General features: G+C 34.0%; 1 protein-coding gene across 22 annotated transcripts in view; it reads right to left on the bottom strand.

Moving 5' to 3' along the window:
* LOC135205669 (zinc finger and BTB domain-containing protein 17-like) overlaps positions 1-19,250 on the bottom strand; it is a 260,367-nt gene that overhangs the window by 98,054 nt on the left and 143,063 nt on the right. Inside the window, exon 6 of one of the 22 annotated variants that reach the window (XM_064236531.1) lies at positions 555-1,645. The exons of 18 other annotated variants lie outside the window; for them this stretch is intronic. In XM_064236531.1, coding sequence (XP_064092601.1) covers positions 1,271-1,645 — 375 coding nt within the window. In that variant the 3' untranslated portion in view covers positions 555-1,270. Of the gene's footprint in view, positions 1-554; positions 1,646-2,201; positions 2,544-5,880; positions 6,232-14,115; positions 16,530-19,250 lie in introns of those variants that run through there. 3 more of the 22 variants (XM_064236547.1, XM_064236543.1, XM_064236560.1) reach the window with 3 other exon arrangements.

Genomic DNA, 19,250 nt, shown 5'->3' with positions numbered 1-19,250 from the left:
AAAGAATGGTTACCAAACAGATACTAAATTCTACTTTTCACACAAATCCTGAATTATCTTTTTCATTTTCCACCTATAAATCATTCCTGTTGCTGTCTTATAAAGTATGTACTACAGTAATTGGTTTCTCTGTACCATATGCTACAACATTACTGATGTGCCTCAGTTCTTAGTAAATTTTTAAATAATGCAATGAGCATTTTGATATTCCAAATCACACACTGGCGGTTTAATGGGCAAAACAAAATTTTTCCTTTAGTACTTGCTGTAAATATGTTCGGCACAGAAAACCAACAAAACTAAGAAATCAAATTAACACATTGAAATGGGCTGAACATGTTTTTACCGTTGTACTTGAGGCCAGAAACTCAGGGGTTATCATTTACATGACAGCAAATGACAGCATCAAAATTTCAAGGAATAACTCAATAAATTTAATTTTCACATACTGTATGTAATTGTAATTCTATATTATTCTTATATGTATGCACCATGCAATGATAACACATATCAAGAGCAAACAGCCTCCAAGTGGATTTCATTAAAACAACACCTGTTTCCCCAATTGAAAATTTTTACTGCATACAAGTACATAGATATCCATACAATTACTTACAGAACTATGACGGTATACTGAACAACACAGAAATGATAGCGGCTCATTAAAAGAAAATAAATGAGTAATGGTACACATGTACTAGTACAGGTTTACATGGTAAGTACTGTACAGTAAAGCTGGCATAATTAGTCTGTAATTTTGGAAACACTTATATACATATAAAGTTTTTGCATCAAAATTTTAACTGAGAAATTTTTGGTAGTAATGGGAATGAACATAAAGAAATTTCCAAATAGTATTGCATTTTATGTTGTATATCTGACTTTCAGGGCTTAATTGTAGCACTACAAAATAAGGCAGAAAGCAAAATTTCACTGTATGTAAATTTTTTCTTTTTGATAAAATCAAAGCAATAAACTTCTAGAGAAAAAAAGATGAAGTTCTCGCATGACAAAATAAGACTCTCATGGTACAGACAACCAAGGAGATAAAATTTTAAGTTCCAGGGATAAATGCAAATATTAAGAAGTTTATTACACAACAATGCAACAAGGTTCTTTTAATGTAGTCTATGATGATTCATATCACTCTAAAAATCAATAACAAATACAATAAACCTAATAACGGATATGACGGTACATAAACTCTAGAAATTTTCAGTATTGCCTTGCAGTATGGATTGCATTTAAAATCCTATGGCAATGATTTTTCTCATTCATGGTGAAATACTACAGGAATTGAAACTGATTTGTTCAATACCGACTCTTTATGGCGAGAATGTATATGACTTTTCACATTACTTTTTTGAGTTGAACGGTAAGAGCAGAAGTTGCAAGCAAAAGGTTTCTCCCCAGTGTGAGTAAAAGCATGTCTTTTAAGATGATCATTTGAATTGGACCTGTACGGGCAATGTGGGCAGGCAAATGGCTTTTCCCCAGTATGTGTGGTAACATGTTTTTGTAAATTAGTAACGATCTTGGAAGAGTATTCACAAAAAGGACAGCAGTGTATCTTCTTACGACCAGCTACTCTCTCCTGTGGATAAATGGCTCCTTCATTGCTCTGGCCACCTCCGTACAACTCGACCTGTGGGGGATGTCTAAACTTACTTTGGTTGTATAATCACTGCACAGTACTATTTAAGCACTGTTCCATTAAATTAATAGCTTTACTTTATATATATGTACAGACATATATAGTATTTATATTTGCACAAGTATTCAGAGAGCTTCATTAAACATCTCTTTACAAAAGGTTATACGTATACTATAGCTTCATGCACATGTTAATGTTTAGTTTTCTTGAATATGAATATATTATATTTTCACAGAATTTTTATAAATACTTCCAATACACAGTGAAGAAAGTACTATAAAGAACAACAGCATACTGTCTTTCAAAAGGCTAATATCTATTAAATCTACATTTTCCTACATAAACAATTTTCAGTATCACATAACTAACATCATTTACATATATCAGTGGCAATCCACTATAAAAATCAGCTGAATGCTATATACATTTCATCAAGTACAAAATATTTTGCAGCACAACCACAATAATCATATGCCAAAAATGGCTACACTCACTTATAGGCCTTGCCGTTTTACATTACAAGGTTGTAAGAATAACTTTGTAAATCACCAAGGGGGTGGCATCAATGATTAACTAACATGTGATTTTTGACGCCAGTTTTGTGAGTAGACCGATACGGGCAGAGGGTGCAGGAATATGGCTTTTCACCAGTGTGCACTAATTTGTGTCTCTTGAGGTGATCTTTGGAATTAGATCTGTAAGGGCAGTACTGGCAAGAAAATGGTTTCTCACCAGTATGAGTGGTAATGTGTTTATGCAAATTAGTTGAAATACAACTTGTATAAGGACAATATGGGCAGGTGTGCATCTTCCTCCTACCAGGACGGCTCTTCAGGAAATATGCTGCTGTCTCGCTGGGCACATTCTGAACATCTTGGCGCATCACAACCTGTCGAGATGTTTTAGTTTACAGTACTCAATGTAAACAACAAAACTTTAGGAAGATGAAACATTCATAATATGTATTTACTTAGGGTGACTTGATCCTATACAAACAAATGGTAATGAAAGCACAAAAAATACAACTTACATAATACAATTATGGGGGTTCTTATTTCTAAGTACAGCAGTACATAAAATTAAGCCTTTTCAAATTCTGCATGCAGCTGAGTTATGACAGTTGTTTTAGCTACTTTGATTTTACTAATTCAAAAGGGTTAAGTAAAAAAAAAAACCTCAAAGCAAATTTGTATATTTTCAGTAAAATAAAGAAAAACTAAAGCAAAGGTCACATGCATTTCTATTTGTCTCTAAGTATACATATCATGTATGATCTTGTTATTAACTTTACCCCTTCTTTTTAACTTTACCCATCCTTCCTGACATAAACCATACCAACTGTTTTCATAACTATTAATGTCATAGCTTTAGGCTAAACGAATTAAAATATACCAATACATATGTACATTTAATCAACTTTTGCCAGTCTTTCCTTTACTCTCTTCTAGAAAGATTTGTTCTATAAAGTATTGAACCATCTTTTTAATACTTTCTTCTAGAAAAATTTGTCCCATAAAGTATTCTACAGGCTCTCTGGCACAAAGATGAATTTTTGTACACTCGACACGTGGCAAGGGATAGCCAAGTCACAAGGTATAAGTCATCTGCTTCTCTGCAGTATAAAAGGGGAGCTACCACAAGTGATGGAAATATACCTATGGTAAAACATTCCCGAACAAGCACCAATAACTGAAAATCATCAATAACGGGAACATCACAGGAATTATGGTAATAAATGACATTTATGATGCTGTAAACTCTGATCGGCAAAAAAAAACTACTTACTGACGCCAATAAACCGCTTACCACTGACAAAAATTGCTTGACCCTGATAAACCGCCTACAGATGCCGATACACCACCTACCAATGGCGATAAACTGCTTACTGTTGCCGAAAATCACTTGCCAGCGGCGAAAATTCGGTTAACTACATTGTTAGTCAAGCGCCGTAAAACTGAAATGCTGATAACCAATGCCGCCGATAAGTGGGGACTGTCTGTACAGTAATTCTTTGAGGCCCTATGCATCCCATAGGATGATGCAGAAATTGACTAATAGATTGGATTTTAATAAAAGTATATAATGTATGTACATATACACAAACTATGCCATAAGAATAATAAATATACATTTTGGTTTGTGTGCTGTTTCCTGTTCTTTATTGCCAAATCCTATGGGTATGTGGAATAAAGATGGTTAATAACCTGTGACTATACCCCATAGCAAACATTATCTGGATTGTTGGGATTTATCTGTTTGGAGCTAAGCCATTTTATCACCTGTCAATTTCTCTTGTAAGCTCCTATGAGGACAAACAGCAACTACGCTATCAAAAAACAGGTTTTGACATAGGAAAACCCTATTTTTGGTAGCTGCTGTGAGTCCTCAAAACCACCAACTTTCCCAGGCTAAAAGGCACAGAACAGATGAAAATCTATCTTGCACAGACCTGGCATGTAATGAAGTTGGCCGGAACAGGCTGTTGCCACACCTGTATGAGTAAGACACTGAGCCTAGATAGTCATTGTAGGACAGAAGTCCTTTACAATCTATCACTGTGCCCTTTGTAAACTCACAGCAGCTACCAAAAATAGGTTTTTCCTACGTCAAAACCTGCTTTACATTCTTTTATGTGGTAGGACTAATTCCTCTGAAGGAACCGAAAGCAAAACTAGGATCTACAGAGAGGCAAATAAAAAAACTACTGAACACAAAATATATTCACATTGTATTTTTCTACAGCAGGACAAGACAGAAAAAGGAGTTTATTGGTTTGTATATAAATATATTACGCTAAAAATTTCATTTTTGCTCTGTCACACAGAACCTTTTGTAGGTGAGTCTGGAATGATTTTTGTTGTCATGAAGAGTTAATATGACAATAAAATTGTGAAACCTTCCACCTTTATTACAATTATAACTTTTCAAGACTAATGATTCAGCTTGGTATTACTAAGTACCTAACTAACCACAGGCTAAGACATCTTGATGGTCCTGCCTAGCCTAATCTAGCCTAAAAACCCTCGGCTAATCCTGCCATTTGGCTACGTAATTGCTCAGGGGTTGTAAATACAGTAGTAAGGAACAAGTATTAACCAGAGTCCTGCACTAAGTGTTAGGTTACTGCATACGTCAACTCTTCATTAAAATTCTTGACTAATTAAAATTTATAGAAATTTATCCACAACACAGCAAGGGCATATTTTGTTAGTGAATCTACTTCACAAGTTCATAGTGGTAGTACGTATATGAAAGTTTGGTCTGATGACCTGGCACTGGAACTGCTTGGTTCTTCAGTGCCACAAACTCATAATACAGGTTATTGTTATTTTTGGGGCTTATCTGTGCCGATAACTGGTTAATGGCGCCTCCGTTAGGTATGTATCAGCGTTGATATATCCAAAAATCGGCGCATTTCAGTGCTGAAAGTTGCTGATTTTTGGTGCAAAGACAAGCGCTATAAAACTGGATTGCCAATAAATAGGGACTGCCTGTACGCGTACTTAGCTATGGTAGTAGTCATCTTTTTCTCTATTAAAATACTGCTGCTAGACTAATGTCTTAACTACATTACCATACTAACATATAAGGTGAAAAAAAGTTTCCACCTAAGCTAATCTTTAGTCTAAGTCCATTTTGAACAATTAAACCAACTGTGCCATCAGTAACCTTCCAGACAATAATCAAGTTCCAGTTATAAATCCGCTACATCCAAAAAGTTTAAATTTGAGTATATATAATGAACAGTAGATCAAGATTCTATGAAAGTAACCTTCCTATGAAAATAAAGCTTTATATTTCATTTATCCATTGACAAGGAATTTTAAATAAGGTTCATAACACTAGACTGGCAAGGCTAATCACTTGCATGAATGTCAAGAGAATCGTGTAAAGCAGAACATTAGAATTAAATTATGACTGATCAATTCCAAAACGAATTTCTCAATTAAGATCTGTCTGCATCTATGACCTTTTAATAACCATTATTCATACCAAATTTCTTAAGACAAAAGTCATAGAGATAAAATGTTTACCTTCCATATGGAAAATTATTTAAATTCAGTCATTATACATAAAAGATGGTTCAAGAAAAACAAAATCCCATGGCGAGACCATATGTAATATTAATTGAGCATTGCCAATTTTTCTCATGTGATGGCAACTTTTGACTCTGGACACATTTCTTCTTGCTAGCTTTTCATATCATATAGACGTTAGAGATTACCTTACTAAGAGAAAATCTAACATCTACCATGATGAGCAATCATATGACTTTTGACACTGCTTTTGTGAGTTGAGCGATAAGGACAGAGGTTGCAAGAGAATGGTTTTTCACCAGTATGAATTAATGCATGCCTTCTAAGGTTATCTTTGGAATTGGACCTATAAGTGCATAATTGGCAAGCAAAAGGTTTCTCTCCTGTATGAGTGGTAATATGTTTATGCAAATTAGTTGTGATATAAGTTGCATATGGGCAAAATGGGCAGGTGTGCATCTTCTTCCGACCATGGCAACTCCTCGGGTAACCTACTGAAGACTTGTTGACGGACTCCTGAGCATCTTGGTACACCGCAACCTGTTGAGATGTTTTAGTGTACAGTACTTTGCATACACACTACCCAAAATAAAGAAGAAATTATTATTATTATAAATTTAACCAAACCACTAAATTATGGTTCCTATTTCCTACATCTGGTCAAGACTGATATGAACCCCACTGTAATATTGATGAAATGGAAATCTGAACACCCTACATAAAGTGGTTACAGTATTCAAATGACAGTTTAATTAAGTCTTCCATTTTCATAGTTTAACCTCAAGTGATATTACATAAGTAATGTAATGCATATTTTATACAGGTTCCCTGGGTAAACAAATAGCTTATGAGTTATTGGCTAAGTAGCAACTAAAAGCATTTGCATCTGCTGAAGATCAACTTAAATTTTAACAACAATTTTAGAGTAATGTTTTACTAGAAAGAAGGAAAGCTTTTAAATCTTTTGAACTGAAAACATGGGCCAGAAGGCACAGATCTCTGGAAGTTTTTATTTTTTTTTATTTAGAAGAATGGCCTTATGGTGCTTATCACATGAATACTATAGATAAAAGCCTTTAACAAGTACAGTATGCAGAGATCGGAGTATCTATAAAAATATAAAAACTTAACGCATCAATCATTTAAAGAAGATAACTGGTATTACAAGGGGATTTTGTGAGAAAATCAAGAACAATCTTAATAGGATTTGGACTCTGCCAAGATGAGCCTCCTACAGGTAAATGTTTCTAAATAACTAATCTTCTTAAAATTTAGCGGTTCTCTGGTATTATAACAATATTTTACCTTAGAAATAGTGCTAAAGGAACCTATTTCACGGAGCGACACGGCTAAGCCCAGAAAATACTAGTTACCCCAAATAACCTGCATTTTCTTGTCTTGGTAGTCATTCTAATCAGTACTACAAGTACCTATGTAAAATCCTTTACTTCTAGTGTGATGCCAGAATACTACACTTCAAAGATCAGTGTTAATAAAAAGAATTGTCTCCTCTTTTGGAGCTACATCTGTTCATATAGAATTAACAAGTCTGCCCATTTATGAATGACCTTCAAGTCTTACCCAATGGATCACATTTCACTTTAAGGAAGTCAGCTGACCTTACTGTATGCAGTGCATGACTATGGATATGTATATCCTCCAAGATGGTTTTCACATTGTGAAAATACCATAAAAATTAGGGATGACATTTAGTTAAACTCAAATGGCCTCACTAATGTTTATATTGGTAATAACTGATTATACAATGAAACTAGTTATGGGACCCACTCCTGCTTTCTAATTGCTCACCACCTGGCAGTACATTACAAGGTATGGGAAGGAGGTCTCTAATGTTCAATCCCTACTGTACTTCAGTAGTCCCTTGTTATTCAACATGTTTTCAAGTCTTTTACTTACTTGAATCAAGCAGTTACTCGCACAGCACACTACAGAAGTGCTCAAAGTTCTTTGAAGTGTTCCTTCAGCCACATTCTCGGCTATCTAACTAGTAGTACAGTATTTCAAATTTACCTGTGACTATTCAATTAGTATGTAAGATCGTATCTTTCCGGCGAGGCCTATGAGAGATAAGCCATGTAACTCACCAGTCTTGTTACATTCCTTCATAATATAATGTTAATAATTTCTTGAATGCCACATGGTGAATTTGAGCTACCATTTATTGTGTGTCTAGCACAGTACATACACTGGAGAAGCAGTAGAGGCTGTGCATCATCCCTCAGCCTTATATTTTCCATCTATTCTCTTTGGTCTCTACCAACCGTGTTGTCCAACTTACTTGATAGACTTGCCCCAGTGTTTCATTACTGTGCTCATCTATAAACAGATTTTTCAGACCATACTTGTGAGTCCAGCAATGGCATTTAGTTTTCTTCTTACTTATTAACTTCTTAAACGCCGAATGGAGTATTTTACGTCGACATTTTTTGTCTATCGGGTGCCGACTGGACGTATTTTACGTCGACATTTTTTGTCTCTCGGGTGCCGACTGGGAAACTATTTTACGTCGACATACAAAATTTTTTTAAAAATTTCGCGGAAAAATACTTTTAGGCCTACAGCCGAAAACTCTTGAATCACGCGCCTGGGGGGATGCTGGGAGGTCACGGATCAAGGTGTTGTTTTGTTTACAATCGTTACGCAGGCGCGCAAGCGCGAATTTCTTTCTTGCCGCACTTAAAAAGTATCTGTGACATCTCTGAAAATTATTTCGTCACTTTGACATAATTTTTGTACCATTTTAAAATTAGCCGTTACATAGAGATTATATATGAAAAATGTGCGCATTTGTATGTAGAATACAACAAAAAAATACTCATGATTGTAGCTTTTATCAGTTTTAAGATATTTTCATATAAATAACGATAAGTGCCAAAAATTTCAACCTTCGGTCAACTTTGGACTCTACGAAATGTTCGAAAAACGCAAGTTGTAAGCTAAATGCTTATATTTTTAGTTTATGTCATTTCCAGTCCTTTACTCTTTATTAATTCCACTGCAGCCATTATGTTAAAATTTATCCAGATGCACAGTAGCTGAATTACAGGGCTCTGTAGGTAATACTTATTTTTGAATTTTCTTAATGAGACTGTGTACACTGAAATCTTTAGTTAATAACTCATAAATTAGACATTAAAATTCCTCACTACCCCAAATACTGTTCGAGGGTAAAAACTAGAAAACTATAACAGTACAAATGTTACATGTATTTAAAAATTATTAAATTTCTTCTTGAACCATTGAAATTTGATCAGCTACAGGTTCAGGACATTGTTACATTCTAAAATAGGCTGAATATAAAAAAGGCTGGCAGAACTTTATATCATTACTAAACCAATTCATAATTTTGAGTGCAAGGTAATATATATAGATGTGGGAAACTCAAATATAATATTCATACAATATATCATACAATGGGCATCTTTTTCATCATCTATTGTTTTATGGCACTTCCATATCTAAATGTTCTTTGGAGGATACCAACCAACTTTACACCAACATTAGTAGTCTTGATTCTGAAGGATGGGAGCCACTATAGGAGACTTAACCTTTTCATTAAAATTTCAGCTGGATTAAAAGACAGCATTAAAGATCAAATTTATTTGAGTAACATTCCACTACAACAATACCACTGAAAGAAAAGTACAGTGATGAAGATGTTCACCTACTGGAAAAACATTTATGAACTATGTATATTGCTTGTAGCCTATTCTATTCCAAACAAGAGAATATTGACAACACTATGTTCTGTTATGTTCTATTTACAGTGTGATTAACATTTCATCTTTAACTGATATAAAACTAAGAGTAAAACACTCCAGTCATTTCAACTTTTATTTGAAAACTTAAGCAAAATATTTGCGAGGCAGCAAAAATGGTATGGTACATGTGGTAACAAAACATTTCTTATGCAATTCAAAAATTACCGAGTATAAGTACGGTAATATGCTTTGAAATACAAGAAAAAGAGGAATTGTAATTACCAGCTCTAATTTAACAGGGATATTTGTTCACACAGTATGTACTACTGTAGTAATCATTTCAATATTCATACAGGTATTCCATTACAGTATAATACCTGACATTTACTATACGAGACCGTATGTGATAACCTGATGGTGTATCCAACTTTTTGAGTTCTGTTTATAGTATAAATGAAGCTTCCTTTTCCTTGATTTTATTTACATTTCTTGCTTCACAAATATTTCCCAGCACATACATCTAAGTTACACTAATTCTATAATACTTCATAAGCAAGGTGCTAAACCTACCCAATTATGTAGAAGTAATAGCTACTTCCAAGCAAATAAGGAAAATGAAAGCTCTCATCTCTCACATACTATAAGTTAAAGCTTAATTGGAAACAATTAGAAACTAAAAACTTGAAGTTGGGAAATTTTCTCCAGTGATTTGAGTTCAGAGTTACACTATACTACTACTAAGCCCTTGAAAACTAATGGTGAAAAGGCAAAAGACAGATTTTTCATGGGGTAAAATTCTTTTAAATACTAAAATAATTTGTATTGCATGTTTGAATTCAGTTTGCAAGCAAGATAAAAACAACATAACATTAGAAATAATGAACAGCCACTGCTTGTGTTATCAAACACTGAAACACTACCTTACTGCTAATCTGGATTGAAAAGATCAACTAAATATCTTGAATTACAGTGCAGAGCACTAGAGTTGCTGGCTGATTATGATAAACCTTGAAAATGTTCAAGTAGCCCCAATGTTTGAAAGGAAAATGTATTACGATAACAAAGGAGTCATAAAATATAGTATGAGATCTGGCAAAATTCCTTTGAAGAAATCATCACACAGCTTTGAAGTTATGACCATAACATCAGTTATCCAATTTTTGTTGTTGTTTCACCCAAGTAGCCTTGAAAACACCACTAATCTACTTGAAACAGAATAATCAATTCTGCCAAACCATGGAATTTGTTTCTTTTTAAGTTGGTAAACAAGTAGTAGGCAAGAGATGGTAGCTTTTCAAAACATGTACATTACTGACCCTAGTATTTATTACTTACCTAAAATAGTCCTCTACAATGTATAACTACATAAATTACAACACTTTCAATTCTTATCTCCTATCACATTTTTGACACATTTATTTTCATACAGCAGTGAAACACTAAAGGTTTCTGTGTACTACTGTGTATGCATATATTATCATCTTTATTCAATACAAAACCCCCAAGCCACATGCATATTCATAACTGAAGACTCAAAATTTCAGCTCCCATTCCTTACTACGTATTTTCAAGTAGCCTACAACCTTTTCCAATTACAAACACTGTCATATGAACTCCCTTTGCCAATCACATCCATCATTAAACCCAAGCATTTTATAAGTCTTGCATCACAGTGAAATTTTAATCCTCAAACATTTTGGCATCCTAATGTAATGACATCTGTCAACCTAATTTTCTTTTCAAATGTAATGTCAGTTATTTTTAATTAGCTTCCTTTAACTGTGAAATTTCAAGTGGGTTCTGACTATTTTGACAAAATAGAGATATATGAAGTACATATTTTCAAATAGTACGTACTATATACCTTCCATAATTGAGGTAATTTATCACAGGCTACAGAAGTCTGGAAGGAACATGTAATAATAATTGCTATGTAAATTTCTAAGTAGGAATAACTTATCCTTTTCACTGGTTTTGTTATGTACGTAGTATTAGTATGTTTAACTCTCACTAAATATTTATCTTAAAAGCGGAGGTAGCTGTCTTAACCAAGTTTTAGGGTAATGTTATAAGATGCTCATTGACTGTTATAGAAAATATATTCAGGAATATTAAAAGCCCATGAACTTAGTTCAAAACTGGAGTTAATGAACAGTGTAAAAGATAAAAAAATATTCTGCATATACACATTATTGTGAAGATGCTAACCCATATACTTTCTTCTCTTAACAGTACTTATTGGCAGGAATACACTGTTTGAAAAGAACACTGAATAAACTGATTATGAAAAAGTGAAAGGATAATTTAGAGCCCACCCACTTGCTATACTACAATATACATATTAAACAATTATCTATGCAATTAAAAGCCACAACAGATATTCTGGACTACAAATGCCACACCTCTAATGCTGTACAAAAAAGAAACCAGAGATTCCATTCAATAAACTAGATTCTTTTCATTTTATGTTTACAATGACACTACCAGCTGAAGAGAATAGGAAATGCTAGTTGACAATATAACCAAAATGTAATAAAAGATCAAACTTCTAGCTTCAGTCCTCTTACAACAAAGAATGTTGAACCTTTAGCTGGCTACTGTTCTCCTTTTATTAGCCTCTTTGATGATGTTCACTAGTGCTGTGTTATGTAGATTTTTATTACAGTAAATGTACATATTTTAGTTTAGGAATCCAGTAGTATGCTAAGAAGCACATCACCATCTTGCAGTATAGATTCATTGCACATACTATTCTGTTAAGGAAAATCTTGAGAATCTGTAGTACTATTTTGGAATCATTAAGGACAAAAAATACAAGATATGAAATAAATCATAACATAAACAAAACATTAGTACAGTACAAGAAGCCACTTTATATCATTTAAAGCAACAGTCTTTCTGTATAGTAGTACTTGACTATCAACGTTCAGCATAATATCAGCCAATCATTACGCACTCGCAAGATAAATTTTCTGACAATACTCATTTTGTCAATGCTGATAAATCTGATCAGTGGAAAAACAGTATATTTCCGCATATAAGAAGACCTTTAGATAAGACGAGGCCAAAAATCATGGCAAACTTTCAAGAATTTATCTCATATCTGTAGTATAGGACGACTTCTAAATTACAAATCGAAATGTTTTTTGGAGAAAATTGATTATTTGCAAAAATTAAACAGTACAACTATATTAATAATAATGATGACTTAAATAAAGGTTGTTTTGCTTGTTGTATCCAATAACAGTATTATTATTATCATATTGTTACTGTATTACAAAATATAAACATCGTCATGTACATAATTTGCATTTGATATTGTTTACATTCTCAAAATCTCAGTTGATTTGAGTATTATCGATATCTTCATTGCCATTATTTGTTAGGAGAGATATAATTCGGAGATACCTTTTATCACACTGAAGTTTAATTGAAAACATGCACATATTACTTCGTTGTATAAGCATTGAGTAGGTGTGATTTCTCCGGTTCCAAACATCACTGCTGCCTGGCCGTTAATCGTTATTCGTTTTATTCACCCTTGACTATAACCTGCAGCTTTACTTTACTTATGCTTTCTTGAGATCTCCACTGCATGAGAAATGAACGAAAATGTACTTTATTTTTACTTAATGAGAATCGGCAGGGTTTAACAATTTTAATGGAGCTCTTAATAAACGCTCGATAGTTACGGTAAATGACGTCAGCAATCAGCTGTTTATGCCAATACATGTTACAATAATCGCTTCATTCAGAATTCTAAAAACCGGAATTTTGTAGTAGAGGATGGAGGAGTATCATTAGAATTAAAATCGATGAGAGAGAGAGAGAGAGAGAGAGACGAGAGAGAAAGAGAGAGAGAGAGAGAGAGAGAGAGAGAGAGAACCACTAGCAAAAGTCGAATAATAGTTGTATTGAGAATAATGATAATTGAAATAATACATGTTTAACTGTAATCATATTAAATGTATTATTGTATTACATTGTAAGAAAAAAACGATGATGCGACATTTGCATTCTAGGTTTGTTTACAGTCTGAGCTGATTGCGTTTTACCGATATCACCACTGTCTTTAGTTGCTGAATGGAACTTAATGAAGAGATACATACATTCCTTTCGTAAATGATCAAAGTTGGGTTTAACAAAGCCGAGTCTATATGTTTTTCATACAGAAGGACGCGGTAAAGGGAAACCATTATTTTGTTTACGTTTCGTCGCCATTCTCAACAACTGCTAATATTACTACAATAATGAACGATAATAGTTTTACACAATCATCTTCATATGACTGAATCGTTCGAAACTGTCACAATTTTAAATTACAAACAGCTTTGCGTGCTGCCTCACTTGATGTTCGCTGCGTTTATCATAAAAGCACAGAGGGGAAGTGAAAATATACTGTCATACAATCATTTTAAAAATTCCACGAACGGTACCGAAGATGATTTGTATATCGACGACGAAGCCGAAGTCGACTCACCAGAACCAGACTGGAATCCCTAATATCGTGGTACATGTGATCAATCTTGTGGTATGTATGAGAAACTTTTAATGAAAAATAAATACTATTTTATCATAAATGTTATTACTACTGTAATTACACTACTAATAAAATTTCTAAAAGGTTACCGAAAGATAAAGGTTGCTGTCAGCACAACCGCAACTCGATGTTTACATTTTCTCCGCTAGGATCGCATAGAGATAAATGTTTATTTAATTGATTTGAATTATTCCTCAAATAGACTATATGTTATGAAGATATGCCAATAATATATGGTAAAATAGTTTTATTACCTTTATTATCATTTTATTTCATAAAGTGAATCTTTATGTATGTTGGTGGTTAGGGTATAGCACCGAGGCCGAGGCTAGCCTACAGATACGCATCTTAGAATTCAAGGTTTGATCTATAGTATTGCAGTATAAGACGACCCCCAATTTTTAGGGGGGGGGGGGATTTTAGGATTTAAAGGTCGTCTTATACGTGGAAATATACGGTACTATCTTAAAATATAAAAAAACGAAATTCGGAAGTGGTAACTGCATTAAATAATTTACCTGTATAATAGTTCCTATTTATGTTTATGACAGTCACTAATAAAAGTATAATATTTCACAAACCACCTACAAGTATTTCAGCTCAAATATAGTCTGGATCGGTATGCTGAAATCTGAATTTGGCTCTTACTTATGCAGCATTTATTTCCCATCAACTAGTCAATATCTTTTGCTGACACTGTATTAATTGTTATTTGAAATAAATTTAAAAGGTGAATATGATAAATAATACAAATGCTGAATAAAGATACTTTCACAAATAAAAAGGGTTAAGAGACACTTTAAGATGTTACCCGCTGTGGATTTCATACTGTCTTCTTCATCTGAGGTAAGGTGCATTTTGGCTGTGACCTAAACCTGAAACTAGTGCATGATAGCTAAAATTCCACCACATAAATATATGTCAACCCCTACAATTCTGTTTTTGTCAACTGCTAAGCACCAGCAATGATAAACGTGGACTGTAGAGTGGTAGAACTGCTGTTTTCTGTTTTATATTATATGTACATGCATACAGTGCTACACTGAACTTTATAAGCTTATTGGATACATTTTCTACTGAAACTTTTCAATCAGAAAATAAATGAAGAAACTCAACTTTTACAAGCTCCTAAACCGCTTTAAGAAGAAATCAAATCCAAGTCTTTATCCAGAATGTTGCTTCTTGAAGGGCAGTGGATAAAGCATTGGATTCCATTCATCCTCCTGTGGCACTGAGTCCATTGTGAGAGGAGAGTTTTTTTGGTTATTTCTTTTTTTTTTCAGAGGGAAATTTAACCAGAAATGTTAGAAAATCAAGAAAATTAAGTCACATGTGATAGCATATTAACTGTATAAAGTTTTGGTGGCTGTGACCAGTAGACCTCATTTGTAAGAATGGTTGTTTTGTGCTCAGTTTTTTATATGTATATATATAAATCTCTTATACAGTGCTGTAATTAACAATATTCTATCACAATACAAATACTTATATTTTTCCAATACTTTTTAACCATTACTAATATCTGGCTTAAATTTTTACAGGGTCAACAATATCACCTAAATTTTTAGTCAGGAAACAAAATATTCATATTCTCATTTAGTATTTTAAAGTAGTAATATACCTTTACTGAACATTAACAACCCATATAATAAAAAACTGAAATTCTACAATGTAATGGATATAGGGACTTGATTTGCAATCAACCATAATTTTACAAAAACGTCCCATTTCCCTTGAAAGTTTCTTTATCTCTATCTACAGTGAGGCAAAGCGATCAAGGATATAACCTATTCCACAGTTCTTTCATGCCCTCATTTGCATAGCCTTTACTGTTCTCAACTCATATTCCCAAAAGAAAAAGAAAATAATAAAACAGTAGATACAGTGTAAAATGGAAGGAGTCACTTTTATGTACTAAAGTAAGTAGTATGTACCCTGCATCCTTTGTATGTATATTTATCTTTCAATGTGTAAAAGTTAAACATTTTACACCCTATCCTTTAACTTGTTAAAGAACTACATTACTCTGTGTAAAAAGCAAAAAAAAATTTCAAAATGCTTATATTTTTGCCTGTTTCTTAGAATATCTACTTCCCTTAAGTCAGCTAAATGACAAGGGTGCTAACTCTAGTGCAGTGAATTTTTCATTAGGGGAGAGCCCACCCAACGCTATTTTTCAATAACTCCCACAGAATGTTGTAGTGAAGATACATGCTTCATCTGGAAACTACAGTACACAGTGTATAATATTATATGTGACAATAAACATTACTTACATGACCTGGCTACAGCTAAAGCTATATACAATATACAGGTACAGTGTTAGTTAGCAAATCTAAATCTTAAATCATTTGAATGAGGTTAGTAAGTGCTGTAATGGCAGCATAGGGCTTCTTATTGTTGTTGTTGTTGTTGTTCAAGTGTGTGGACATGTGTCGCTTATAATTATTATGACAGTGTGTTGTGAATGGACAATATGAACACTTGAGAAGCTTCCTGTGAGGGATGATGTGGTGGTTCTTGAGTCCCAAGGCTCCTCCATTGACAGTCCTCTGACCAGCACGGTTCAGCACCACCTGTAGGGTACGGCTGTCTTACTTAAGAGTTCTCAGAATAGCAAATGTTGTCTTACAGTTATAACTAAACTTAACAAACAAGGTACAGTGTGCCATTTCCATCACACACACATCTACAAAATAACACATAAAATGAATATGAAAACATAATATAAAAATAATAATAAGACATTGGACAGTACTGTATACACACCTTAAAACATCCATCCATAATTCTGAGCAAAAAGTAAGAATTAATGCCTACTAAACATCATTAAAGGAACAAGATAATGGCGAAGAGCATTTCAAGACTAACTTGACAAAAATTAAATCACATTAGTTGAAAATCTGCTTTCCTTTTGTCCTCTCCATACGGTAATTCTTCAAAATAACCTATACTTTAACTTTGCTTAGCAGTCACATTCCTAATTAAATCATTATATAATGTGTATCAATGCTAACCTTACAAAACATTACTAGTTACAGTATTATCATCCAAAAATTAGTAATCTAGAAAGGAGTGATAGGCTTCCATAACCTATTAAAAAAACTTCACTGACTAAGTCAATGTTTTGCAAATCAAGAAGCTGCATTACCTACTACTGATAAAAAAAGAATACTTTGTATGATCAAAATATTCTTTTTTAAGATAAACTTTGTATCCCATTCATGTCATCCCTTATTCATACATTCACAAGTTTACTAAGAATCACCATAAAGCAAATTCTCGGGTACCATTTTACTGTGGCTGAGGGAATGTTAAAAGAAACAGCAGCAGTAACCAGTGCTTCCATCGCACCTTCAAGCACTTTCCTACATAAAAATATTTCATATATTTTTTTTTTTGCATTTGCTTTTGCATAAGAAATTAACATTACAATAATTACTAATGGCTGACCTTTACTAAGAATCAACATTTCCAATAACAGCAGTCTCAAAGCTCTAGTATACATGCTATAAAATATATTTCATACCAGTACACTATGTCTTTTACCCACTCAACTGAAATTGCCAAGACTAAACATCATAAGATGATCTCCCCAAAACAAGATTACTGTACGAGGATTCTACATACAGGCAGCCCCCGGTTACTGGCAAGGTTCTGGCCCTGGGGGCTTGACAACCAAAAATCGCAGATAACCGAAATTCTAAAGTCTAAGGGCACTGCAATTCACCTTACAGTGCCCCAGACTGGTTAACGATGCCTTAGAGAATGTCACGGCCAGATATTTTATCCTAATATGTAATAACTCTTTAATAATAAGAGAGAGGGAGAAAAAGTAACTTTCAGAATGCTCAACAATGTCAATTTTCATCTCCATTGATACTGTCTTCTTTATTTACCATACCTTCTAGTTAAATAAGTTAAAAGAGAATGATACAAGTACCATGAGCACATTAGCAATGTTATAATCATTCTCAAATGCTACAGCCATAAACAACTGAACAAAAACGGTTATTTTGTACAAATAGCCAAACTGAATCTATATCAACACTGTTTTGCTTGCATTTCAGCCATCGTATGACATTATAAAATTACCGTAGTTATGTTACAAATGACTTCAAATAAGTAGAATAAGAATGGTATATTTTTACATTACAGGCAGTCCCTGGTTATCGGTGGACTAGGTTAATGGTGATCTGGTTTTATGGCGCTTAAAATCGGCAATTTATGGAACCATAATGTGCAGGTTCGGTTATCAGCGCCTAACAGCGTTATGGCCCCTTAACATAACAGGCATAGGCGCCATTAACCGGTTATCGGTGCCATAAATCGCCGAGTTTCGGCTAATGGCAGTTTTCATTCATCAGCACCCGCTGAAAGGAACCCAAACTTACCTCTGCCCTTAACTGATTTTTCCAAAAAAAAACATTGATTGCTTTGTTTTTACTATGGGCAGTCCCCGGTTATCGTTGGACTTGGTTATTGGCAATCTGGTTTTAAGGGGCTTGTCTAGCGCCACAAAATCAGCGATTTATGGTGCAATAATGGGCCGAGTTCTGGTTTTTGGTGTCAAAATAGAGTTATGGCACCTTAACATAGCTAACAGAGGCACCATAAATCACCGATTTTCAGTTGATGGCGGTTTTCGTTTATCAGCACACCCCTGGGAACAGAACCTCCGCCAATAACCGGAGACTACCTATATTTTATAAAAGTACAATAGTAATATGAAACTATAAACAGTTTTATTGGATACAGTGAAGTAGTAAAGCATAACTTTTTAAAAGCTCCAAGGAAAAGATGCATCTCCGTTATGTTTGTATTTTATGAGGTCTCACGGTCCTTAGGCTAAGCCGCCTATAACCAGGCGACAGCACTGTAAACCCTATGGAGGGTAAACCCGTCATGAATATATTGGACAAGTACCAAAAAACTGAAATGCTGATAACCAGGGGCTGCCTGTATGAAGCAATATTATTAGTATTTCTAGCCATTACGCTACTAAAGCCTATTACAACAGTATTCTATATGGCAGGTAAACAATTACTTGTAGAAGATAAAAGTACTTGTGGCTTAAGCAAATGAGGACCTGTCCATGTGCAGTACTACAGCTGTAGTGCCTTACTTATCCCAAATAAGTTTACTTTTCTCCAAATTGATGATGAATATCAAAGAAGAGGGATGCACCTTAGTGCAAAGCAATGGTTTCAATAAATACAGTTATATGTAAGGAATGGAGCCACTGCTAAGTGGTACTACACTTGAAGGCCAGAAAAACTTCCTCTCTTTACACAAAT

The sequence above is a fragment of the Macrobrachium nipponense genome, chromosome 24 (genome assembly GCF_015104395.2).
Source record: "Macrobrachium nipponense isolate FS-2020 chromosome 24, ASM1510439v2, whole genome shotgun sequence".
Classification (NCBI taxonomy): domain Eukaryota; kingdom Metazoa; phylum Arthropoda; class Malacostraca; order Decapoda; family Palaemonidae; genus Macrobrachium; species Macrobrachium nipponense.
The sequence above is the reverse complement of the archived record's forward strand: the minus strand, read 5'-3'. Positions and strand labels throughout refer to the sequence as shown.